The following is a 26,810-nucleotide window of genomic DNA, read 5'->3' on the forward strand; positions in this document are numbered from 1 at the left end:
TGTAACAGATTCACCCATCCTCTACACAATCAGCTCCTAGATCCTCAATCCTATCTCCACCTGACCTTTTCAACAAAAAAAACCATCCATGATTGACACCCATATCCACAGTTCTATCTGGAACTGACTCCAATCTTCCCAGTGCTACTATGTCCCTATCACCCACCTTGCTGATTGAGACCAATTCTCCTTGTCCTCCCCATGACATCACCCCTCAGCCCCTACTATTGCATCAGTAGACTACCCGATCTCTTTCATTAACTCCCCCACTGTAGCGTGAGTGGAGGACAAGCCTTTGTTCACAAAAAAAGTACAATGCCTGTTCTATTATGCCTTGTGCATAATAGAATTTTCTTGCCAGGGACCTTGCATAAAAATAGCATGAGCCACTGTGGAATTTTTAGCCCACAAGTTGGAAAATGATCAATATTTCTTTCTTCTTTAGATAAAACACCATTTTTTGGGTGCTATGGGAAGAGGAGCAAAGGATCAGTTGGTGTCCAGGGCAATACCACCAAAATAGATTATCTGGTTATTTATTTCATCAGCATGGTCAAGGTCCTTATTCAGGTCTTCCACCATGTACCTTTTGCACAAACCATACTTCAATAAATGTTGGCTGATTGCATAAAGTTAGCAATAAGGAGTATGAAAGGCACTTTATGAATACAAGATCCCTCTTTCTTCCCCAAAATAGCCCCAAATTTGTGAAGTCAGGAGATGCAGCCATTCTTGACATGATTCCAACTGAGCCCATGTGTGTTGAGAGCTTTTCTGAATATCCACCTCTTGGTTGCTTTGCTATCAGTGATATGAGACAGATGGTGACTGTTGGGGTGACCAAGTCAGTTACTAAGAAAGAAACTTCTATCAAAGCCACCGAGGCTGCCAATAAACTATTAAAGAAGCGACTATCACCACTGGCCACTAAAATTCAGCAAACCCTGAGACTGACACTAAAATGTTTATTTATTTCTACTCAACATGAATTTCAACTCACCTTATCTACCATGTGATGTGGATTTCATGGAACAGTTTGTTTTCAATGCAAAACTGGTTTGTAATTTATTTTCAAATAGATAATAATCAAAGCTTGTTTCTATTCTGCTGCATAGTATCCTGTGATACAATGTAAATATGCAGCACAGATCAGCATCTTCATATACCTATGCCATTAAAAAGTAAACCACTCTTTATAGCAAATTTAATAGGATTCAGAAAAGCTTCACAAAATCTTTCAGTCACAGTGCTTAGCAAGATGAATGATGAAGTATTTTGTTGAATTCCCTTAGAAATAGTAAGAGTGGCAAACAAAATACTTCAGATGAATTAACATCCAAATATTCAGGAAAAAAAAGCAATACAAGGTCTAGAAGATAAAATATCATTTATTCCACACAACCAAATAATTTCACTTTAATTATTATATTTTAAACACTAAACCATCGATTTGAAAGACATAAGTGCTTGTTTGATGAATCAATCTTTTCTAAAATGCTAGGTACATTTTTATGTTAATATGTAATGAATCATAGTAATTCATATGCAATTAATTGAGACAAGATTAAATCACAGTCCAAATGAAGTATTTTGCATAAATCATTATTAGATCAATGGTGCATCTGGACCTGAGCATGTTGATTCAAATCAAGTTATCCTTGTGTACCAGAAAGAGCAATTCAGTGCAATCAGGGGAAAAAAATCATCTTTGATCACTGACATTAAATACATTTGTGAACATCAGCTCTGACTGAAGTCAGTGAACATGCAGAAGTTGAACATCACTGGCAGTTGATACTTGTGCAAGCATTTAGCATTGGGGACTAAAACTAATTTGTTCTGTCTGAACAGACATCTCCTCTGTTGGAAAATACAACTTTTAGCAATTTATCCCCAACAAACAAATGATAATTATAGTTCCCCCAATCCATTCCTCAATCTAATTATCAATTACTACACTATCACAATATCCTCCTTTTTCATTTTACCATCATACATCTTATCTACTATATCTTTTCCATAATAAATCTGAGTTTGTCGCCCAATAGAAACTTAACTAACATCAATGAAACAGGATGTCGCCTATCACTTTAATTCTCTGTTCCAGTGAACATGGCCTCATTCACTGTTATAATGAGGCCCAATGCAAGCTTGAGGAACAGCAGCCCAACTTCTGTCTTGGGATGTTGCAAATGTTACGGACTCAGTGAAAGTCCCTTTAAGATAGAGAGTGTGTGTGTATGTGTGTGTGGGGCGTGCTTACGTCAATAGAAGATAAAGGACGTAATGACGTTGTTGAAGAAGTAAGAAGAAGAAGAAGAAAGAGAGAGAGAGAAGGGAGAGAGACACCAGCCTGCTTGTTTTCTCTATCGATGGATGAGAAACAATAACTGTGTTTGCCACTGAAATCCATGTATGGAAGTTGGAAGTAATCCGGTGGAGTTCACTTTGTTGCTGACCTGTAGAAGGAAACAGGTATTTGTGTGTGGACGACCACGGTTCGGATGCTTTTCGGGGTGAGGAAGTCACTACCGAGTAAACACTGAAGTGTCGTTTGGGTTCCATCGTGGAACATTTGGATTTCGTATGTACTCTCTCTATGTTTTTCTACATCTACATCTTATCTTCAGACAACGGTGGTTGTTGAAGAAGCCCTTGCTCATGTTTCACCTTATGGCTTGCGGAACTGAACTTTAAGAACCATTCCGGAACTGGGAGTTTTGGACTTTGTCACACACACACACGAAGAGTTTAGTTTTGGGGTTAACGTTCGAGGTTTAACATTTTTGAATTCTAACATACTAACATTTTTGCTTTTATTTTACGTATTATCATAAGTAGTGATTAATAAAATAGTTTTTAACACTAAATCATGCTCAGTGTGTTTCTTTTGTTGCTGGTTTGTGACAAAATTGGGGGCTCGTCCGGGATAGTTCCCAAGGTTAACGAGTGTCGTCTGGGATTGTACCCCAGATTGACGAGATTTGTTCGAGATTCAATCCAAAGATTTTTGAGGGAGGTCTGATAAATTCTTTTTAATTGGCTTGTGTGTGTGGAAACCAGCAGCAATGGATATTAAGGCATTTTTGGAGTCACCAACCCAAAAGGGATTGGAGGTGGCGAAAAAGGATGATCTGATAAAGATTGCTACAAGGCTAAACCTTACAGAAGTAAAGCAGTCTATGAGAAAGGCAGATATTCAGAGACTGATAGCTGGCCATTATGTGGAAAAGAAGGTGTTTGAGAAAGAAGTGTTAAAACAGTTTCCTGGCAGTGAAATAGCAATTTCTGAGGCACAGGTGCAGCTGGCAAAGATAGAGGCTGAACGAGAGCAAACCCAGTTAAAGATAGAAGCTGAACGCGAGCAAACCCAGTTAAAGATAGAAGCTGAACGAGAGGAAAAGAGATTAGAGGCCGAACAAAAGCTAACTCAGATGAAGATAGAGGCTGATCTAGCAATGAAGCAGATGGAATTGAAGAAGATGGAGCTGGATAACGAGGAGAAAAAGAGGCAGCATGAGTTACAAATGAAGCGTAGGAGTTCGGAATCTGATTCTGATGATGGTTTTTCAGCCAGCAGGGAGGTTCGATTAGTCCCTCCGTTTGAAGAAGATCAGGTTGATCAGTATTTCCAACATTTTGAAAAGGTTGCTGTGAGTTCAAACTGGCCAAGGAAAGGATGGGCTCTTATGGTACAGAGTGTGATTAAAGGTAAAGCTCAAAAAGCTTATTCTGCTTTGTCTGTTGAGGATGCAGCTGATTATACCAAGGTAAAACAAGCTATTTTGAAGGCCTATGAATTGGTCCCTGAGGCTTATAGACAAAAATTCAGAGACTTGAGGAAATCTGCAGATCAGACTTATATGGAATTTGCCAATGGAAAGAGAATATGTTTTGAACGATGGTGCCTGGCTAAAAATGTAGATGGGGATTACGATAAATTGACAGAATTGATACTGGTGGAAGACTTTACAAGATGTGTTCCAGCTGAATTAACAACATATTTAAATGAAAAGGCAGTGGAAACTTTACAAGAAACTGCTAGGTTGGCAGATGATTATGCTTTAACCCATAAATCCAAATGGGGACAACCTAAAACCTTTCAAAAGAGTTACAAAGACAATCCAGGTAAACCGGAGATTAAATTGGGAGGTAATCAAAAAGGAAAGGATGAAAAGAAGCCAGGGCTGGAGAAACCTGTTGAGCGTACTTGTTATTACTGTAGGAAACCTGGCCACGTGATATCTAATTGTGCCCTTTTGAAGAAAAAGAAGGAAGCTGGGCCCAATGCTTGCTTTCAGGCAATTAAAAATCAAAAAGGTTCAGGAGATGCTGTTAAAGATCAGTCCTTGCAAGAGGGAAAAGCGGAAAAGTTGGAGGAGGTGAGAAAAGAATTCCGTTCGTATGTATCAGAGGGTTTTGTTTCACTGAATGATGAGTCACCCCAGGTGCCAGTGAAAATTCTTAGAGATACTGGGGCTAGTCAATCTCTCTTGCTGGACAGTGTTTTAAATTTTGGTGAAGAAAGTGACACTGGTGAAGTAAATCTAGTACGAGGCGTTACAGGTGAGACCATGTCTGTCCCTTTTCACAGGGTGATTTTAAAGTCAAAGTTCGTAGAAGGACCAGTCGAGATAGGGATAAGACCTAGTTTGCCAGTGGAAGGAGTTTCTTTGTTATTGGGAAATGACCTTGCAAATGGAGAAAGTGATCCTGTGGTACGGTTAACAACCAAACCAAGGATTGATGAGTCTGAGGATGATTCAGATGTTTACCCATCATGTGCGGTGACTCGAGCTAGAGCTAGAGAATTAGCCAAGACAGACAGTCCGGTGCAGTCTGATGTGGTTCCTTGTGACAGTCCTAAACAGGAAGAAAATTTTGATGCCTTATCTGAGACTTTTCTGTCTTCACTGGAGGATCAACATCCTTACAGTGAGCCTGAATTTAAAGATTTGTCTTTGTCGAGGAAGGATTTCATGGTGGAACAGACAAAGGACCCTGAGTTGACAGAATTGAAAGAAAAAGCACTCTCATGTGAGGAGATTGAAAAGGTGCCAACTGGATACTATGTCAAAAATGGAGTGTTAATGAGGAAATGGAGACCTCCTCATGTTCCTGTTACTGAGGAATGGGAAGTTATTCATCAGGTTGTTGTTCCAAAAGTTTATAGGGATGAGATTTTAAACCTGGCCCATAGTATGCCTTTGGGTGGTCATTTTGGGGTGAATAAAACTGTAGGGAAGATCTTGAAACAATTCTATTGGCCTGGTTTGAGAAAAGATGTGGTGATGTTTTGTCGAACCTGCCACACATGTCAGATGGTAGGTAAACCAAATCAAAAACCCCCTGTGGCTCCTTTGAAACCAATTCCTGCTTTTGATGAGCCCTTTTCGAAGGTGATTGTGGACTGTGTTGGCCCCTTACCAAAGTCTAAGACTGGAAATCAGTATTTGTTAACCATCATGTGTGCCACTTCTAGATTTCCAGAGGCAATACCCCTTAGAAATATTAAGGCCAAGACGGTGTCAAAGGCTCTTGTAAAATTTTTTACCTTGTTTGGTTTGCCAAAAGAAATCCAATCTGATCAAGGTAGTAATTTTATGTCAAAAATGTTTCAACAAATAGTCTATGAGCTGGGAGCAAAGCAGATTGTATCATCTGCATATCACCCAGAATCTCAAGGAGCTCTGGAGAGATTTCATTCTACTCTCAAAAATATGCTGAAGACTTATTGCTTTGAAAACACCAAGGATTGGGACGAAGGTATCCATTTACTTTTGTTTGCCGTTAGAGAATCGATCCAGGAGTCAATAGGATTTAGTCCGTTTGAGCTTGTATTTGGACATAGGGTGAGAGGACCTTTGGAGTTGTTAAGAGAGCAATGGGTTAATGAGGAAGTTCACTTGAGTCTGTTGGACTATGTCCAAAAATTTAAAACTCGGTTGGAGAGAGTCTGCCAGCTAGCGAGAGAGAATTTGAAAACAAGCCAGATAAGAATGAAGACATATTTTGATAGACGTGCTCGGCCTAGGACATTCGCAGTGGGGCAAAAGGTGTTGGTATTTTTCCCTAGCCAAAATAATCCCTTGCAAGTTCGTTTTTCTGGACCCTATGTTATTGAATCTCGAGTGACTGATCTAACATATATAATCAAAACACCAGATAGACGCAAGAAAACACAACTCTGTCATGTAAACATGCTAAAACCTTATTATGAGAGGGATTCAGTTGTGGCCTTGGTGGATGGTGAAAAGGTTGTTTCTAGAATGCCTGATGTTGATGTTGAGGAAGGCCAATTTAGATCAAATATTGTTCCATCGAAACTGAAAAACCAAAATATCATGGAGAACCTTGAAACGAAGTTGGACCATTTACAAGTTTCACAAAAACAACAGATGAGAGAATTAATTTTAAAATTTAAAAATCTGTTCCCAGATGTTCCAAACAGAACATCGATAATTACCCATGATGTTGATGTTGGGGATGCAAAACCAATCAAACAACACCCATATCGAATGAATGTGGAAAAAAGTAAACTTGTTGATCAGGAAATCAAATACATGTTGGAAAATGATATTATTAGACATTCTACTTCAAATTGGAGTTCGCCCTGTGTTATTGTACCTAAACCTGATGGAACTGTTAGATTTTGCACAGATTACAGGAAAGTGAATGCTGTAACAAAGTCAGATGCTTACCCTATTCCTAGAGTGGATGATTGCATAGACAGAGTGGGAAAGGCAAAATTTCTTACAAAGATTGACCTATTAAAAGGGTACTGGTGTGTTCCATTAACAGATAGAGGAAGGGAAATTTCAGCCTTTGTAACCCCTTCTGGATTGTATGAATACAATGTTTTGCCATTTGGAATGAAAAATGCTCCGGCAACATTTCAAAGAATGATTAATTCAGTGATTCATGGGTTAAAACATACAGATGCATACATTGACGACTTAGTGACTGGGAATGATACTTGGGAAGATCACATCTCTGCATTAGAAAGGTTGTTTGAAAGACTTTCCAAGGCTAACCTTACAGTTAACTTGGCTAAAAGTGAATTTGGCCATGCCACTGTGACGTATCTTGGTTATGTTGTAGGTCAAGGCAAGCAAGCTCCTGTTCAGGCAAAAGTTCAAGCAATATCTGAGTTCCCTATTTCCACAGGTACGAGGACTGTTAGAAGATTTTTGGGAATGGTTGGATATTATCGAAAATTTTGTAAAAATTTTGCTGATATTGCTCTTCCCCTAACTAATCTTCAGAAGAAGGGAGTAAAGTTTGTTTGGACAGATTCTTGTCAAGAAGCATTTGAGAAGCTGAAAGCCATTTTATGCTACCATCCTGTGCTCAGAACACCTGACTTTGAAAAGCCATTTTCATTAGCAGTAGATGCCAGTGATGAAGCTGCAGGAGCTGTGTTGTTGCAGAAGGGTGACCTTGATGATATTGACCATCCTGTAGCTTACTTTTCAAAGAAATTTAATGAGCATCAAAAGAATTATTCCACCATAGAGAAAGAATTACTGTCGCTTGTTTTAGCCTTGCAACATTTCAGTGTATATGTTTGCACCGCTCAGAAACCATTGACTGTGTATACAGATCATAACCCATTGGTGTTTCTGAGCCGAGTCAAAAACAAGAACAGAAGGCTGTTAAACTGGAGTTTAATTTTGCAAGAGTTTGATCTCATGGTAACTCACATTAAAGGCAAAGATAATGTGATTGCTGATTGTCTTTCCCGATGTTAAATGGGAAACATGTATCTGTACTAATCTGATAGTCTGTAGTTGTGTAGCATGATAATTATTAACATTACTAACTGTATGCGCGGTTAAAATTTTCTTGGGAAAATTTTTTTTTAGGTGGGAGGTGTTACGGACTCAGTGAAAGTCCCTTTAAGATAGAGAGTGTGTGTGTATGTGTGTGTGGGGCGTGCTTACGTCAATAGAAGATAAAGGACGTAATGACGTTGTTGAAGAAGTAAGAAGAAGAAGAAGAAAGAGAGAGAGAGAAGGGAGAGAGACACCAGCCTGCTTGTTTTCTCTATCGATGGATGAGAAACAATAACTGTGTTTGCCACTGAAATCCATGTATGGAAGTTGGAAGTAATCCGGTGGAGTTCACTTTGTTGCTGACCTGTAGAAGGAAACAGACGACCACGGTTCGGATGCTTTTCGGGGTGAGGAAGTCACTACCGAGTAAACACTGAAGTGTCGTTTGGGTTCCATCGTGGAACATTTGGATTTCGTATGTACTCTCTCTATGTTTTTCTACATCTACATCTTATCTTCAGACAACGGTGGTTGTTGAAGAAGCCCTTGCTCATGTTTCACCTTATGGCTTGCGGAACTGAACTTTAAGAACCATTCCGGAACTGGGAGTTTTGGACTTTGTCACACACACACACGAAGAGTTTAGTTTTGGGGTTAACGTTCGAGGTTTAACATTTTTGAATTCTAACATACTAACATTTTTGCTTTTATTTTACGTATTATCATAAGTAGTGATTAATAAAATAGTTTTTAACACTAAATCATGCTCAGTGTGTTTCTTTTGTTGCTGGTTTGTGACACAAACTTCGAGACTCAACAGTGATTTCAACAACTTCAGGTAACTTGCTTTCTCTGTTTGTAGCAGAACTAGCCAGTTCAGATATAATCCATCCATCAGTTGTATTGACTTAATTTTTCTCAATAGCCTGAGTTGCTGCGTATTTCCTACAGCTCTGCATTTCACAGCTTTTACATTTCCTTTGTATTCTTTCCATCTAACTCCTCATTAACCTAATTATCTGTTGGCTTCATCAACAGCTCCAAAACATCACCTCACCCTATCAGAGATAATCCCAATGTTTTATCCATTCCTCCCTCACCCTCTTTGTAATTTAACACTAAACACCCATTCCCAGTTCTGACAAAGGGTGTTTGATGAGAAACATTAACTGTGTTTTAATTTCCACAGATGCTGCCTCACTTGCTCAGTGTTTCCAGAGTTTTCTGTTTTATTATTGGCCATTTATCTCATTGTGGTTCAGAGGAACTTGGTGTCTCCAAAGTGTCTGCTGCATTGCCCAAACCATAACTATGATCTCAGATGGATGTGGAGTAATTCATTAGCTAAGAATACAAAATGCAATACAATTACAAGATCCTTAAATCCTTCAATCTATCTTTTACTCATAGCAGCTAGTCAAATTATGCTTATAGACTATGAAGAATTTAATGAAGGACACACCACAGTGGAAAATTACACAAATCAATCACAAATGGTGATAGAAGCCCAAGCTGGAAATTAATACATTCATGGCACGTTAATGACTGGCGTGTAATTTTGAATACTGCTTTCATTTAGAGGATGCCATATTTCTCCCATATATTTAATGTATTACAGGACACCATTGGATTTAAAGGTATTTTACAATTTAAAACTGTGTGGATTATATGCAGAATCTGTACACAGTTGATACAATGTATTGCAGCAGGAGTTTCGAATCATACCCAAAAAGATTGACTCAAGTACACAGACATTACCAGTTTTAACAGATGACTTGCTTGTGCAACAGCTGTACAAAATATTTTCTCAGATAGATCGTAGACATTAGAGCTTTCCAAAAATCTAACCACCACCATGCATAGTGGTACCAGGATTATATTCCAGGTTTGAGAGAAAAAAAATCAAATACACATTTTATAAATGAATTACAAAAGTATTTTTTGAACTGGAATAGAGGACAAAATAAGAGAACATCACAAGAATTAAACCAGACTTCCACCCAGTATGAACCTACGCATCAGGTCTGGACTATGCGAAAATAATCATCTCAGCCAGTACTGTACTGTCCTCCTCAAGCGTCTGGTGATGTGCCCAAATTGGGACAGATGAGTGGATTGCCAGGTAAGGATGGTGGATTGTTATTATATTGTCAAGTACATGCTTTGGTACCAGCAACATGGTGCTTTGTATATAATCCATGATCAGTGAAATGTTTAAGGTAACTCTATGACTGCTCTTGTTGGATCCTAAAGAGCAAATCAACTGAGAATCAAATGAACCTGCTAGCATTGCAAAAGATTAAATTATATAATGCCACAAGCCACCTACTCCACAATGCTCTGCAGTACATAAAGCACTAGTGGGCTGGATCACACCAGACCAGTTGGAACCAAACATTTTCTCTCATGAATTGCCCGCCAGCACACGTGCCCTTCGCTGAATTTCAATACTGAAATAATGCTGAGTAAGCATTGGGCTGGGGGACCTGAGAGAGCATTGACCTTTATCATGACGACTGTAGTGTTTTCAGGTTGCAGCTCACCACCACCATCTCAATGACAATCAGATACGGGAAATAAATGTTGACTTTTCCAATATCATTCATCGCACAAATCAATGCAAAAAAAAGCATGAAAATTATCAAAAGGAAATAAAACTGAATTTTACTCTTGCAGAATGTTGCTTAGTCTAAAAACTTCAATTTCAATTGTATTTCAATGGCACACCCATCAGGTCCAATAGGCCAGATCACTCTGACCCTAGCTGGTGCTGCTGGCTAGCTCTAATGGATTTTGCATGAACATGCATTTATTTCAGCAGCATGTTTCATATGCTTGAGTAAAAATTTGCCATAAAAGTATTGGAAAAAAATTAACAAAATTAATTATTAAAAATAATGTTGCATCATAGAAAAAACAAATCCAGAAAAACTATTCAAAAATATTTTGCACATATCCTGTTATTAGTTGTAAACCGAGGTAAAATAATTGAATGTTACTTGTAACAATCAGTATCCCACATTAAAAAAAAACTTTCTGGGCTTCCAGTGCTATTCCACTCATTGTGCAAGTTAGTTATTGTAACACCTCCTACAGAAGTCCCTTTGCTACCTGACTCCCCTCTAAAATAATTCAGTATTCAAAAGGATTGTGACATTTTGACAAAGCAAGAAGACACTGCAAAATAACGAGTGTATAATGCAGGCTAGTCTGCACCTTAATCCTAATTGCTAATAACAATGTTTATGATGTTGTTTTAATTTATTATTTGAGGTGATTGGGGTGCAGTTGTTGATGACCTTTTCAAACAATGTTTAAGTTTGTTTGAAGAAGACTCAATTGAAGTGCACATCCATATTTATGAACTACATTTTGATGCAATACTGGCCTGGAAACGTTGCACTTCTCATTTCTGAAAAACAAAGTGACTTTTGCAATTCTAGGATGGTGCAAAAAGATCCCTAAATAATTTCAAGATGTTATTTACATTCTGAGTTAGAGAAACTGCACAGGAAACAGCAGCTAGCAGGAAGTCAATGTTTTATTTTTTAGTGCATGCAATGCAAAAAATGTGCATTTGATTATTGTAATAAAGTCAGGAATTCATATTAATTTCTGAGCAAAACCTCAGAAATTCTGTGCCATCATTAACAGGGTACTAACAGCCTCTCTAAATTTCCAAATTACATAGGAGTCATAGCAAGAACAAAAGCTAGCAACAATAATAAAGTTCAAGTGTATGATACCAATATCACATGAACAATATCTTACATCAAGTCTACAGTATTGAAAATAGCTGTTTGGCTCAATTTGTCTCTACAGGCTGTCCCCGCATAACAAACAGGGACATTTTTACAGATATCCACAAGTCGATTTTGTCCATAAGTCAGAAAATACACACAAAAAAAAACACTTGATATGGTGACCGTACCTCTACTGTATCATAATGGATGGCATCAAGCTGATAAGAAAGAACAATTACTAAAAGTGAAGACAGAGAGGAAACTAGATCTGCTGTTCACAGGAATGAATATAGATACGTATGCCTGACTTTTAAATTCAATAACATTATGTACGGGGTTAACCTGGGGATGGCCTATACATGTGTTTCCTCTTCTTTTAACATTATCAGCATAATCTGCTGTATTCTCCTTTGTCTGTTTAATTTGCTTCCTCTTAACACAGTTTTCTAACAGCAGTAGGCATTTGCAACATAACCTAATTAATGACTGGTTTTAATGAACGGTACATTCAAAATTAAACTATGCCAGAGGGAAATCGTGACCACAGAAGACGACAACCAATTGGTAGTATTCAGGATATTGGTTTGTCTGGTTATTTATATTTAAAAATAAAACAATTAACATGTTGAAGAAAATTAAGTAACATTTTTTGAGTTTTACATATCAATATCACTATTGTAGTTTCAGAATCTGCAATTCCTACTGCCTGTTATCATTTTACTAATACTTATTAACCCATAAATGGCCTGTTATTGTCATGTACAAGGGAAAACAGATCAAATTTCTTTGTCACAATAACATTAATTCTTAAATCTTTTATTTTCTTTTCTACATCTAAACAAGAGCAACTTCAGGTATCACTGAAATTACATCATGTTATACCAGTACGCACATTATCTGTACATAAGAACAATAATTGTTTATACTGCTATATATCACAAATATACCGTATGCACCTTTCAATTATCAAAACTATCATCACAGTGTACGCATTTGCCAATAGTGGTCTAGAATCATTCAGTGAACAGATGAGGATAACGAAACTCGTGGGTGTTGAATGCATCTGCTACCATCCTCTAGTAGACTAGAAATTACACAAAAGCTTAACAATCCTAGGAAGCCTTGCAGGGTTCTATAAATGTCATGATTAATAGCTTCCTGCCCAGTGACAAGATAATCTTTCCCAGAATTAAATTCCACTTTATAAAGCCTGATTTTCTGAGAGCATATCCAGCAATTGTTGAATATCAGATCATTGATAAACCTGGAATCCACCTCTATACAGACAACCCATTGATCATTTTCAGTTATTCCTGGCCATGTCATTAAGTAGCTAATTAATAGATAAAAAAAGAATCAATGTATTTGTCAATGTTTTCAATAACCACACATGCAAATATTAGGTATAAATGACTCTTTTCACCTCATCAGTACAAATTTCCAATTCTAACAAATAGCTAATGTGTTGTTTGGAAAGAAAAGTGTGCCTTTTATGACCTCTTTCACTACAACAGTTTTTAATCTTATGAAAGCTTATACCACACAGTACAAACAATTCCTTTAACAGTTCTGTGATCACCACTTCATGTCTGCAGGGTTTTATCTTGAGTATGGCATTCATTAAAAACAGTCATTCATAGATTGCGTGGCTGCAAATGCCTACTGCTGTTAGAAGTTATAGCACAGCTGTACTTAAGAGGAGGCTAGATAAGCACATGAAGGAGAGTAGATCAGAAGGTTATGCTGACAGAGTTAGATGAAAGAGTAATGCATGTAAAGAAAAGTCCAGCAAAATGACCAAGCTCTGTAGACTTGACAAACAAGAGTCAGACAGAAATGGAAGAAAGGTGCAAGCTCAGGGAGAGGCCAGGGAAGAAAGTGTGGGGAAGTTTGGTTCCTTGTGTGTTAGGGGAAGGAGGACAGTATTAAGAACCTCAAGATCGTGCATTGAAAGCGCACAAAAGCCCTGCATAAGAAAATCAAGGACCTGCAGAAAGACTGCACCACCTCACAAACTATCTACTTACCCGCCTTGTCAGTCACTGCCAGACTCATTTATAAAATAATCTACGTTTCCTATATTGGCCACCTCAGAACTCAAAAACAACAAACAATCTCTTGTGTCTTCAGAACTCAAAAAACCTGAGTGGAAGTAAATGATCCTCGATCCTGAGGGACTGCCGATAAAGAAGATGTAATGTTCACATGCTTCCTTGGATCCTTTCACATTAATTGATGACCATCCAACAACTCTTCTTCCATGTTAGCTGATAGATGACACCTCCTCAAGCACCGCCCCCCTTCAACCTTCTAGAATCAAACCTTGAATACTGCACCTTGTCCACATGCCACCCTCTTTCCCACCTTCCTCTCCATTTTTAAATACATTGGTATCTCCTGAATTGGTAAGTTAGTTAACGGCAATCCATGACGGAATCCCTCCAATCTTTTTAGCGCACAGCCATGGTACTAAAATGGCCCTTACAAACACATATATGATATCCTATATATCAACAGAACAACATAAAAAACAGGAGCAGGAATAGTTTAGTTGCCCCTCACTCACCAGAGCCTGCTTCTCTGTTCAGTAAGGTCATGGCTGATCAAATCTTGGTCTCAACACCACTCAGGGACTCTTTCCCACACCCCTTGAGTATGGTCAATGACTCCTCCATTACAGCTCTCTGGGGTAGTGAATTCCAAAGATTCACAACCCTCTTAGAGAAGTAATTCCTTCATTGCCATCTGATAATGGATTACCCCTTGTTCTGAAACTATGCCTTCTTGTTCTACATAGCCCCACTGGGAGAAATATCCTTTCAGTATCCAATCTGTTAATCTCCTCAGGATCTTGTACATTTCAATTAAATCACCTCTTATTCTTCTATACTTCACTGAGTCATGAAGAGAATGCAGAGATTCTTTGGTGGATGTAGATATGCTTAGCAAATGGGCAAAGACATAGCAGATGGAATATTACATTGAAACATTTGAAGTAATCAACTATGTGTAAAAATAGTTTGATTATTTGCATTGTTTTTACAATTGAGACTGAAAGATTGATACAAATCATTGTAAGTTAACATGCAAATGAAGCAAACAATTAGGAAGGCAAATAGTAAATTGGACTTTATAGTAAGAGGATTTAGTACCAAAGTAAAGATCTCTTAGATAAACTATACAGGGCTCTGTTAAGACCACATGTGGAATTTTTTTTAAAAGTCTGGTTTCCCCAAGTATGTTAGGATGTACATGGTTGATTTGGATCCAACCCCATCCATTTGTCTTGATCTTATGCCTTCAATATCCTTGCCTGGAAAAGATCTACTAATCTTAGATATTAATTGGTTTCCCCAACTACGTTAGGATAAAGGGAATGCAAAGGTTGACCTAGGATGAGAGATTAAGAAACAGTCCCAATGCCCTTGAGGGCAGCAAGCTGTAAGAAGTCTTTCCAGAGGTGGAACTTTGCCACATAAGGAAGCCGGCACGGAGTTAAATGATCAGCCATTATCTTACTAAGCTGTAGAGCAAGCAGAAGAGGCTGAGTGGTTTACTCTTGCTTCTAATTCTTATGAAAGGTGTGGAACAGTCTTCCATAAAACAAAACTGTAGATGTTAGACCAATTAATATCTAAGATTAGTAGATCTTTTCCAGGCAAGGATATTGAAGGCATAAGATCAAGATAAATGGATGGGATTGGATCCAAATCAACCATGTATGAAGGGTCTACTCAAATTTCTAGGTTGTTAAACCTTTGATCATTTCTGACTATACACTGCTTGCAAATCACATTTGCTGAATGTGATTCCTGCCAAGTGCTAGAAACTGCTTTTTGTTTTTCATTGGGCTAACATACCTCTCTGACAGCTGTGCAGAATTCACTCTGCAGCACTCTCTGCAACGACTGCAGTTTGTGGATTGGTACTGCTCCACTTTCTTGGAGTTTTTCCAGCAATTCAATGGCTCGAGCCACATCTGTAAAGAGAAAGACAAAAGTTTTAACAAAAAGTCTTTATTCATTCACAAGTGATGAGTACTCACTTCCAGTCAGTGTTTCTGCAGACAACTATTGGCTGTCCCTTTCACGTGGTCAGTTCATCTCCAATTTCCCTGCTTGCACAATGAAATGTAGAAGTCAGAGACATGCTGGAGATTAGATGCTGACACATCTGGTCTCCCCTCCACTGCTGGTCTCATCCCCAAGCACAGGCGTACATCTGATTCTTCAGGTTTGCACCAGCCATGCACTTGAATGAAGACACAATCCCTGCATGAAAAGCTAAGTGTTACAAGTGATTTAGTTACTTTTCTCCAATATACTTAGTTTTCATTTATTGAATTCATCTCTAGGACCACTTTTATTTAAGCCTATTGGATTTTTTTAAAATTTCTGATTGTTAGAGACATTTAAGAAACAGTTCAAAGGTCTTTGAAGGAAGCAAGCTATGAGAAGGCTTTCTAGGGGTGGAACTTCAGTTTAGTCGTCACACGCAAACAATTCCACTTCATGCAATGACTCTTAGATATGGAAGGTCACTCAGCAAGTCCTTGGTAACTGCATCAGGTTAGCACCAGAAAGCAGGCAGCAGTGTGCCTCAGCCCAATTATTTGCCCTTGTCCAGAATAACATAATCTCCTGTGCCCAGTTTTGTACCCCTCAAACTATCATGAATGACAAATACCATTTGTTCCACCAGGCTTATTCCTTCTGAGCTCCAATGTGACCTCTGATCAGGACACGCAGGATGGCATCATTTATTATGCAATGGTCCTTTTGGGAAACTTGGACCATGTTTTCTTAAGGTCACTGGGCACACCTTGGGCAACATATTCTTACCAACAAAGACTGGACTGGGATTGTAAGTGAAATACAGAAATAATGGCTCATACTCCTCACTAAATGTGCCCCTCTCCATGAACCACCATCCCCAAATCTCCAGGAAGCGAACCCTCCAGGACACTATCTCAATCCACAATTTCCAACCCCACCCCCTTACTGACAACAGCACAAAGCATTTCCTCCATTACCTCCACGTACTAGAACCAGAGGAAGTCCAGACCCCTCCTCTTCCCAGTGCTGAAGAAATCCCAACAGCTCCCTTCCTCCATCCCCTCTCACTCCTTTTGCATAGTTTCTGAATCAAAACTCTTGTGTGTTAGTCGTGATTGAATTTTAATATAGTATGACTATAACAAGAATGGTTGTTGCCCCAGCACATCGGCACCATTCTAGCCCACCCCTTTGGCTATGTGGAATTTATAGGCCAGAGTTCAAAGTAGACCCTATTAATACCATCCTTCAGCTGGACATTTCTCCTAGCACATTCAATGTGGAATCAAAAGAAAACAGTTCTTACGAAAATTCCACATACTTGCTATGTTTTAAATCTGCTGGGAAGAAATGCAATCATAATGGTGGCTGCCACCAATAAGAGTACAGAGATATCTGGTGGTGAATTTCAGGTTACACTTAAATTTCAGGCTCTGCAAACTGTATGGCAGCTGTAAAGCACATTAAATAGACTGCATGCTTAGGACCATCCAAAGTTTTGTACAAGATTCACCTTTGCAAAACTCTGTGGCACCCTTGGCCCAAGTTCCATGCAGATCAGATTAGGCCCATCCTTGGTGGTGGGAGAACAAAGGAAAATAGGTTGGGGTGGTGTGGACAGAGGAATATATTGCTGGAAGGGCGGAAGGGAAGGGAATAAGTTAGGAGGGATTGGGTACTTGTGCACTGGTCAGTGGATGGAAGTTGAAGGATAGGGCTCAGGAATTATGGCAAGGGATCATCATGCAAAGGGATGGGCAGGTGCAGGTCACAATTGGATGGTGTGCATTGGAGCCAGTGTCAAGTGGGGAGTTCCCAATGGAAGAGCTCCCATGATAGGTAATGTTTTAACTTAAAGATAACTTATCCAAGATAGGTTCCCAGCCTGGGACACCACATCCCAGGATCTGCTCAGGTAGGCTTCCGCTGAAAGATGAATCAGACCTCAGAAGGACTGTGAAGGACTGTTTCTACACTTGCTGTCTGTAGGAAATGCATACATGTTCCAAAATCATGGAAATGCCATTGGATGGTGCTATGTACATCTATACTCCTCTGTGCTTAAGCACATCAGATGCACAAAAGTCCTGGCGAGAGAACTGCAGACTTTGCAGAACTCACAATTAAATTTTCCTGTGATGAGTTTTGTGATGCACAAAGATGGAGCTACACAATCCAAGGTCTAGATTTTTTTAATGGTTGCCTCCGGTACATAAAACAACTATGGCAGGCAAATTAAGCTATATTCAGTCAGTGGCAGCAACGTTCAGTGTGAATCTAGTGTCAAAGGCAGATTGGTAGGGCGTACCTTTCATTTTAGTTTTATGTGACAAAGCAGTAAGTTTCTAATTACCCACTAAGATGTACTGAATCAAATTTTACAATCTTTCTCTAAATGGACCCAAACTCCTAAGTGCAGGGTTTTTTCTCTGGCACCATAATCAATAAAACTGAGAATTAGATAGAATTGTAGTGGTATTGTTAATACGTAAAGCATCATTTCCTCGAAGAAAAATTCTGACCATTCTCACACTTTCGTAAAGCCATAAACCATCATTACATTAATGACTTATTAGGGAATGGCATTCTGAATTGTGAAGGCTGTGAGATGCTAATGAATATTTGAAATCATGCTGATTAAGGTTTTCAAGTTCATCAAACAATGTCTCAGCCCATCATCGTTTAAAAATATTTCAAGACAGAATTTATTTCCCTTTAAACAATTCTCCACAGCATATTATCCTTAAATAAGATATTAATACCGGGTTCTAGATGCTCAAGGGTACCCACCTTTTCCAAACCAGTTGTTTGGGTAGCATAACAGCAGGTGTTTCAAAGATTATAATGTTAAATAATGTGTTGCAGCAAAAATACAAGAGGCAAGAGTCTGAATTCTTTACAATGGTCACATCAGTTACTGTACAAAGGATTCTATTGACATTCCCTTGAAATAAGGCTGCAATTGTTAGTTGGATTATAACTACAGTCCAACTATTTACTTATTATCCTACTGACCAAATCAACAATGCTATTCCATGGTCCATATGGTGAACTTTACATGTACACAGCCAGCCATGTGCTTCACAAGTTGTAGTGTTTACTTTATGTTTTTTTCATACAGTTTTTCCAATTCACCACTGCTGTAGCATCACTTCTGAATGAGTTTCTGATGAACATTAGCTCAAGCTTTGCCCAACAAAGATGAGCTTGAACACTACATGCTATTGTGGCAAGGAAGAGATATCCCAGGAATCATGAGTCACAAGTTGATGGTTTATTTGTAATGAACAGCTTGGAATTAGCTTCACGAAAATAGGATCCTCCCGACAACTTTCAGACTTTTGAGGTGGGATTTTGAACTGGAAGTTTAAAAATTCATGAGTATTTAGAAAGACAATTCTGATTACCAAATTGCAAAATATGACTATGCTCCTGTACACTGGCAGAAACAGCAGAACACCTCTTTTATTAAGAACAGTTCATATATAGAAAAGACACCAAATAATCCTATTTTATCTAGCAAGGGGCAGATTATTAAGTATCAGCACTGCTAATCAAATATACTGGTGCAGAAATTGCAGTGAAATATAACAATGAGAATGTTGGTGTCAGCACTCACCAGTTTAAATGGAGGAAATCTGACAGAATTGAAACAGGCACATGGGCTGCATGGAACAGTAGAGCACAGCCACAGGCCCTTCAGCCCTCAATGTCTGTGCTGACCATGATGCCAAATGATACTAATCCCACCTGCCTGCATATCCCTCCATTCCCTTCATGTTCACGTTCACTATTAAAACACAGAACCCACAAGCTTCCCTCAGCAATTTCCTGCTGGTGCAAGGGAAAGGTTGTTTTGCAACTTTCTGAAATATAATCTTCAGAATAAACCCAAAATAATATCTGCTTGATACTGGGTAGCTTGCTGTGCTGAATGACTAAAGTGAAATCACAGAGCAAAGTTTATTGCTCCTAAGAATATTTACATAAGAAAGTGACAACTTTCCAGATGGTGCATAAATGTGCAGATTAAATGAAAGTGCTTTCCCCACTTTTGTATGCACTTTCTCACCACAGTTTTACAAACATCACCAAGTAGGTGACACAAGAGACTGCAGATGCTGGAATCAGGAGCAAAATAACAAACTGCCTGAGAAACTCATTAGGTCAGACAGCATGTGGATGCACAACCACCCTCATTACCCAGTTTCATTCCCCTCCCCCACTTGATTCTGTCTGTCTATTACCCACACACTTAACCTACTGGTTCTCCTGTCCCCTTTCCCAACTGGTTCCACCTGTCTATCATCCCTACCTAATCTGGTTCCACTAATCACCCTGCCAGCCCCTGACTCACCCCTCCCTCTCACCTCTTTATACCAGCCATCTCCCCTATACACTCTCAGTCCTGATGCAGGGTCTCAACCGAAATGTTGACCATCCCTCTGCCTCCACAGATGCTGCCCGACCCATTGAATTCCTCAAGCAATTTGTTTTTTTTACTCACCAAGGAGGTGACTACTTTGATCTTTCCAGCAGACAAAACTCAATTACTGATACGGGAGGGGGGGGGGAAGGGAGGGGGGAGGGAGGGGGGAGGGAGGGGGGAGGAGGGAGGGGGGAGGGAGGGGGGAGGGGGGAGGGGGGAGGGGGGAGGGGGGAGGGGGGAGGGAGGGGGGAGGGGAGGGGGGGAGGGGAGGGGGAGGAGAGGGGGGGAGAGGGGGAGGCAGAGGGAGGGGGGGAGGGAGAGGGGGGAGGGAGAGGGAGAGGGGGGAGGGAGAGGGAGGGGGGGAGGGAGAGGGGGGAAGGGAGAGGGAGGGGGGGAGGGGGGAGGGGGAGGGAGGGAGGGGGGGTGGGAGGGAGAGAGAGAGGGTGGGAGGGAGAGGGAGGGGGGAGAGGGGAGAGGGAGGGAGGGGGGAGAGGGAGGGAGGGGGCAGAGGGAGGGAGGGGAGGGAGGGAGGGGGAGAGGGAGGGAGGGGGCAGAGGGAGGGAGGGAAGAGGGAGGGGGAGGAGGGAGGGGGAGAGGGGAAGGAGGGGGAGGGGGGAGAGGGGGAGGGGGGAGAGGGAGGGGGAGAGGGAGAGGGGGGAGGAGGAGGGAGAGGGGGGAGGGAGAGGGTGGGGGGAGGGGAGGGAGGAGGGAGAGGGGGCGGGGGGAAGGGGGAGAGGGGGTGGGGGTGAGGCGGGAGGGAGGGAGAGGGGGAGAGATGGGGGGAGAGATTTCTGAGGCTATTTTTGTTTTAAACACAAATAAGTGGTAGATGCCTTGGGGAGGTGGTAGTAGCACATATGATTTCAACATTTAAGAGGCATTTATACAGACGCATGAAGGGAATGAGGGATTTGGACCATGTACATGCAGATCGGATTAGCTTATATTTGGTGTCATGGTCAGCACATACCCAATGGGCCAAAGGACCTGTTCCTGTGCTGTACTTTTCTGCATTTCTATGTTTCTAATACATTGCATTTAAAAAGCATCCTTTGAAATGTTTACCTTAAAAAGCTTGCTAGAATCAATTTATGAGATTCTTAGTTCATATCAATAAAATTCATCAACTACAACAGAACTGTACAAAATATTTTCAGCCATCTCCTGTGGAGCTACTGTATTGTGGTTGATATGAGGTCACTAATGAAATTGCACATGTTTCAAATAAACTATGTCTTTGAGCCTTGGCCCTTCCATTCAGGAGGCAATATCTATCACAAGAACACAGAACCAGGAGTAGGCCAACTGGACCTATGAGTCTGTGTTGGCATTCAATACCATCATGGCTAATCTGCCCCAGGCCCCATCTCCACTTCTGTGCCAAGTCCCCATAGCTCTGAATTCCCTGATCTTTCAAAAATGTGCTTACTTCCTCTTTAAATACCACCTCCGAAGTAGAGTATTCCAGAGTTCACCAACCTCTGCAGGAAGACATCCCTACACACCTCAATTCAAAATGGATCCCCAAAATGGATTACAAATTTATCATAACTACATCCATTTATTCAAGACTCTTTCACCAGTAGAAACATACCCACCCCCTTGGAATCTAATATGTTTCAGTAAGATCACTCCTCAATCTTCTAAACTCTGAAGAATACAGATACAACTACTACAAGTTGTACAACTACAATAGCCACTTGGGATCCTCTCATCCCAGGAAATGGCCTAGTGAAGATGATTGTGAGGAGGCACAAGAAGATACAATGAAGATGTATCCCACTGCCAAAGAGCAGGATATTTTTCATTCTGTTGCAGAATCTACAACACACCCTTCCCAAATGGGTGCTGTTGTTGTCTGCAGCTTCAGACTATACAAAATGGCAACAAAATGCATACTTCTACCCTAAAATCTGTAGGAGGGCTACTCCTATTATGGCAGACAATTTTTCAGAACGCATGGCAGCAATTTGCCAAGGCTTCTTCAAAAACATTTTTCCAATGCGCTAAACAGGGGGACAAGGTAACAAGTGTGTGAGAATACAATCAATCTCATGTCCCACATCACCTGGACTTGGAATTTTTGAACTACGCACAGTAGGGGGAACCTATTTATCAAATATGTCCCACTCACCTGCTTTTTCCCAAAGCCTTACAAACCTTTCAACTTTCAACTCTCTTTTGAACGTTACTTTATAGTCTATTTGCACTATTGCAGACCAACATCTTTTGATATAAAAAAAGCTCTCCTTTCTACTCTGGTGCTTTAGCCAACTACTTTAAATCTGCGCCTTCTGGTTAAAATATATACATAGCAGCCTTGCCAATGATGCCACATACAAAGGTGTTTTTAAGTGTTATTCTTTTTATGACCACCCTCATGTCTTATCAGTCAACCAATTACATACCTGGTGTCAGTGAAGATGGACTGATCAAAATATAGCTAACTGAATGAGTCAAAGTAGAATTCAAAATTTCCATTCTGAGTTGACAGTTGAATTTGTCATGTACCCTATTATATAAACAGCTCCATTAAAATTCTTAAATATTTTTAATTCATTGTTAAATTTACAAAATGAGTACAAGTAGTTTTCAAGTTATCTACAATTATTGTAATGCCATATTCCACATAGTAGTGAGCATCAACAGCTGCCTCACCACTTGTTTCTATCAGCCAGTGCCACTGGTCTTATATCTATGCAAAGCACACTTGGCCCAGCATTCAGTGCCCTGAAGAATTTGTTTGTTGCTATTGCTACCATACTCTCCCTCAGAATTACTGCTCTATGAAGTTGATTTGCAATGTATGTTTCAGAGTCAACATTTCTTTCTTATCCTTGGACACTTTTGACAAGATCATTCGGAACAAAACACAATTGGGAAGACCTGTCAGCAACATTTGAAAAGAAGATATGAATTTTAATTGTTTTATTATTTGTTCAGTGAAAGCCTGTGCATCACAAGTGGAAGATGAACAAGATAAATTCAAGGCAATGCACATCTGTCTTACGTTTAAAGTTAATCCTGTCTACGACTCCTGGCAAAATTAGTTGATGGGATTTTCAATAATTGCTCTACAGAAGTTATAGAAATATCTGAAATAAAAACAGAAAAGGCTCGAAATACTCAGTAGATCAATTACCAGCATTTTCTGTTTTTTATTTCCCTCATCTGCAGTTTTTTAAAAACTTTTCGATTACATAATTAACTGTTTAGTTGAAGGAATGATTATAGATACAGACAGCATTGGTCTTTTGTTACTAAGACCATCAGGAGGTATGGTTGTTGGATTGAAGCCACTGCCAGTCAAAATTAATTAGTGGTGAAGGAGATAGTTCTTGTAGGTCTGCCCAAATCCGGTCAAGGAAGGTTATATGGGACTTTCCTTAAGGAGATTATATATGTGGGATTCTGAGAATACCACCAAGTATTCTGAAAAGATGGCCCTCAGCTTGTGTGTCTATTATGTGCCATATCACAAAAACAACACTTAGACATCCAAAAAACAAATCGATAAATCCATTTAATCTAATCATCTATTGATTGTGATATGATAGGATCTAAACTGCATACCTTACTTGCAAATATCTCTCACCTGTTGCAAGTATGCATAATTAATTCTTGACCTTTCTTTGTCAAATGTACAATATAACACTGTCATTCTCATTTTCTAACTAGTTCCTGACCATGCTTTTAAATTCAGCTAAAGAGTTCCTGACACCTGCAGGATACAGACCCAATGTTGCTCATCTGAATTAAAACCCATATTATCTTTTAAACACAAAACTACTAAATAATTATCAAAATTGATTTTCTTCAATTTTTCAATGTATATATTCTGTACTATTAATTTATGAGAATGTGATATGTTTGTCCAGCAAATGTTTGCTTTTTGCAGCTAATGCTATTCTTGAATTTTAAGTAAATGGCATAATTTTAAAGGGGATGCAAGAACAGAAAAACTTGTGAGTGAACATAGGTATGTCATTGAATGTGGAAGGACAATTTAAAAAAACTTGTAAAGTCATGTATTTCCCAGCTTTATTTATAAGACATAGAATAAAAATGAACAAGACTCTTTAACTTTCATAAAAAGTTATTTAGCCCATGACCTGTCAAATTCTAGGCACTTGTTGTAGGAACATTGCTGGGGTCTTAGAGCAAGAGCAGAGGAATGATTAGAGATGGAACCAGGAAAGTCCAATTTTGGTTACCTCGAAATACTTAGTAAACTGGCACAGTTTTTCTTGGCCATACAATTTTAAGCACAGAAACAGGCCCTTCAGCCCATCAGTCCCATGCCGATCATCAAGCACCCAGTTACACAAATCCTACCTTAATCCCATTTTATTCTTCTCACATTATCTCCCCAGATGCTACCACTAACCTACACACAATGGACTATTTATATTGGCCAATTCACCTACCAACTTGTCCATCTTTGGAATGTGGGAGGAAACCAAAGCACCTGGAGAAAACTCATGCAGTCGCACAGAGAATGTGCAGCCTCCATCCAGACAGCAGTGAAGGGTAGGTTTGAACCCAGGTAACTGGAGTTGTGAGGTTAAGGGGAGATTCTACAGATATTCAAGATTAAGGGTTTCATCCAGTCGAGAGAAACTAGCAGTATGGTCAGTGACCAGAGTTCAGCTACTGGCAAAAGAACTAGTACTGACATGAGGAAAACATTTTCTGTTGGTATCATATTCTGGAATAGACTGCTTGAAAGGCTGATGGAAGCAGATACAATAATAACTTTCGAAAGGGAACTAGAGAAATGCCTGAAAGCAATAATTTTGCAGGGCTGTAGGAAAAGATTTGGGAATGTGACTAATTGGATAGTTTTACCCAAGTGCCCTCGGGCAGGATGGACCAATGACGACCCTTTGTCCTTGATCATTCAATGGCACTGTTCGAAATGAAATGAGCGCCGGTGGCCCCAAGCTGGAAGGGCACCAACTCAACAGCAACTCAAGAGAGCAAACAATTCAAATGAATTTCTTCTCGGTTCTAAAACCAGGATTTACATTCCCTCTTGTTTTCCAATTACTTCTGCTCTCCAGAGGGCCCAATCTATTTCCCTTAAACATCAAGCTATCCCTTGCCTTCCGATAACACAACCAGAATGTGCTTCACGTAATCATCGCCGTTACAAAACAAACAACTTGATTACACAAAAAAAGAATCCTGACCTGATCAACTTAAATCGGGTTCAAGGGGAAGGGCGAATATCATTTGCAATTCAATGGAGGGAGGCGAACTTGCAAGGAACCCCGACATCATCGAGTCCTTCAGTCGCTCCTCGTTGCCTTCCAGTCCTGACAGCGGACAGACCGAGCCTCAATCATGGCCAGGTCACGGCGTTTCTTCAAGACTTTTCCAGCCACATTTCCTGACCGTGAGGAAAATTACCTTAAATTTGCCTCCCTCCTCTGCTTTCAGATCTTGCAGCGGGAAAGAGAAGCGGGGGCGAGGAACGGCTGTACAAGAAAATATTTTTCAAAATGTAACCTATCGTGGATTCCTAATCCTAATCCTTCACTGAAAACAGTATCAGTAAATTTCTCCCCACTGTGGTCCATCAACACCAGCTGAAAAGTAAGAATCCAATCTCCTCTCTCCTTATCAGCACCTCAAACTGCCATTTCCACCAGAGATGAATAAATGCGGATGCAAAGAGCGCTAAAGAGGGTTTAGGTGAGGAACAGTTCAGACTCTTGCTTACCTCGTTCCAATGTAAGCGGCTGCAGTGTTGTCGCCATGTCTGCTGCAGCCTCGGGGAAGGAGGAGCGCATTCAGCAGCGGGTGTGAGGAAGGCTAGAGTGACGCTGCTCCCACATCAGCTCGGAAGAAGCAAGCGGCAACAGCACACACGCAGAAATCACCCTGGGTGCATTGTTCAAGTCGCTCGGCGTTACCAACCGAAGCAGGTACACTCGAGAGGGATCAATGAACCGCGCCAGACCACTCAGTGTCCAACATATCTGCTCAAACTTCCCACGTTACACAGACTGCCTGCCATAGTTTGTCACAACTGAGGAGTTTGTGACTGTTAGCAGAATTGAGAAATTGAAGGGCTGCCATTACACCAGGAATGGTGAATCTCCGGAGGGTTATGGAGAATTATGGATCGTTAGAGTCATGCAGCATGGAAACAGGCCCTTAGACCCAACTCGTCCATGCCCACTGTGTTGCCCAGCGAGCTGGTCCCATCTGCCCGTGTTTGGCCCATAGCCATCTAAACCTCTCCTATCCATTTACTTATCTGGGTGGCTTTTAAACATTTCGAAGTGCTTAAAGAAGTAGACACTTTTTTGAAAGATTGGGGAATTGAGTTGTAACTGGCACAGATGGACAGATCGGCCATGATCATACTGAATGGTGGGGCAGGCTTGAGAGGCCAGGTGGACTACTCCTGCTTCTATATTCTTATGTAATTCTGGTGAATTTACCAAGACCTATTTCATCCTAAACAATTAAAAGTTCATTTTTTATAAAGAGTTATGGTTCCTTGCAGGAAAACGATTAACAACTGCTTTCTCAGAATTGGGGTTTATGTTTGGTAATACTGGAGAAACAAAGGGCTGCAGATGCTGGAATCTAGTTGAAAAACACCATGATGCTGGAGGAATTCAGCAGGCCAGGCAGCATACATGGAGAAAAGCAGGTGGTCAACGTTTTGGGTCAGGACCCTTCTTCAGGACTGAAGATAGGAAAAGGGGAAGCCCAATATATCCACCCCGCCTCCTCTTTTTGGTCCACCTATCACTGCTCTTCTTTTCCCTCCTATATATTGGGCTTCCCCTTT

General features: G+C 40.2%; 1 protein-coding gene across 3 annotated transcripts in view; it reads right to left on the reverse strand.

The window, feature by feature from the left end:
- lin7a (lin-7 homolog A (C. elegans)) overlaps positions 1-26,058 on the reverse strand; it is a 56,352-nt gene extending 30,294 nt beyond the window's left edge. Inside the window, exons 1-2 of one of the 3 annotated variants that reach the window (XM_052030450.1) lie at positions 25,728-26,055; positions 15,379-15,497 (exon numbers count right to left, since the gene is read on the reverse strand). In XM_052030450.1, coding sequence (XP_051886410.1) covers positions 15,379-15,497; positions 25,728-25,797 — 189 coding nt within the window. In that variant the 5' untranslated portion in view covers positions 25,798-26,055. Of the gene's footprint in view, positions 1-15,378; positions 15,498-25,727 lie in introns of all 3 variants that reach the window. The other 2 variants (XM_052030451.1, XM_052030453.1) reach the window with 2 other exon arrangements.
- Positions 26,059-26,810: the final 752 nt, after the last annotated feature.

The sequence above is a fragment of the Pristis pectinata genome, chromosome 15, assembly GCF_009764475.1.
Source record: "Pristis pectinata isolate sPriPec2 chromosome 15, sPriPec2.1.pri, whole genome shotgun sequence".
Lineage (NCBI taxonomy): Eukaryota > Metazoa > Chordata > Chondrichthyes > Rhinopristiformes > Pristidae > Pristis > Pristis pectinata.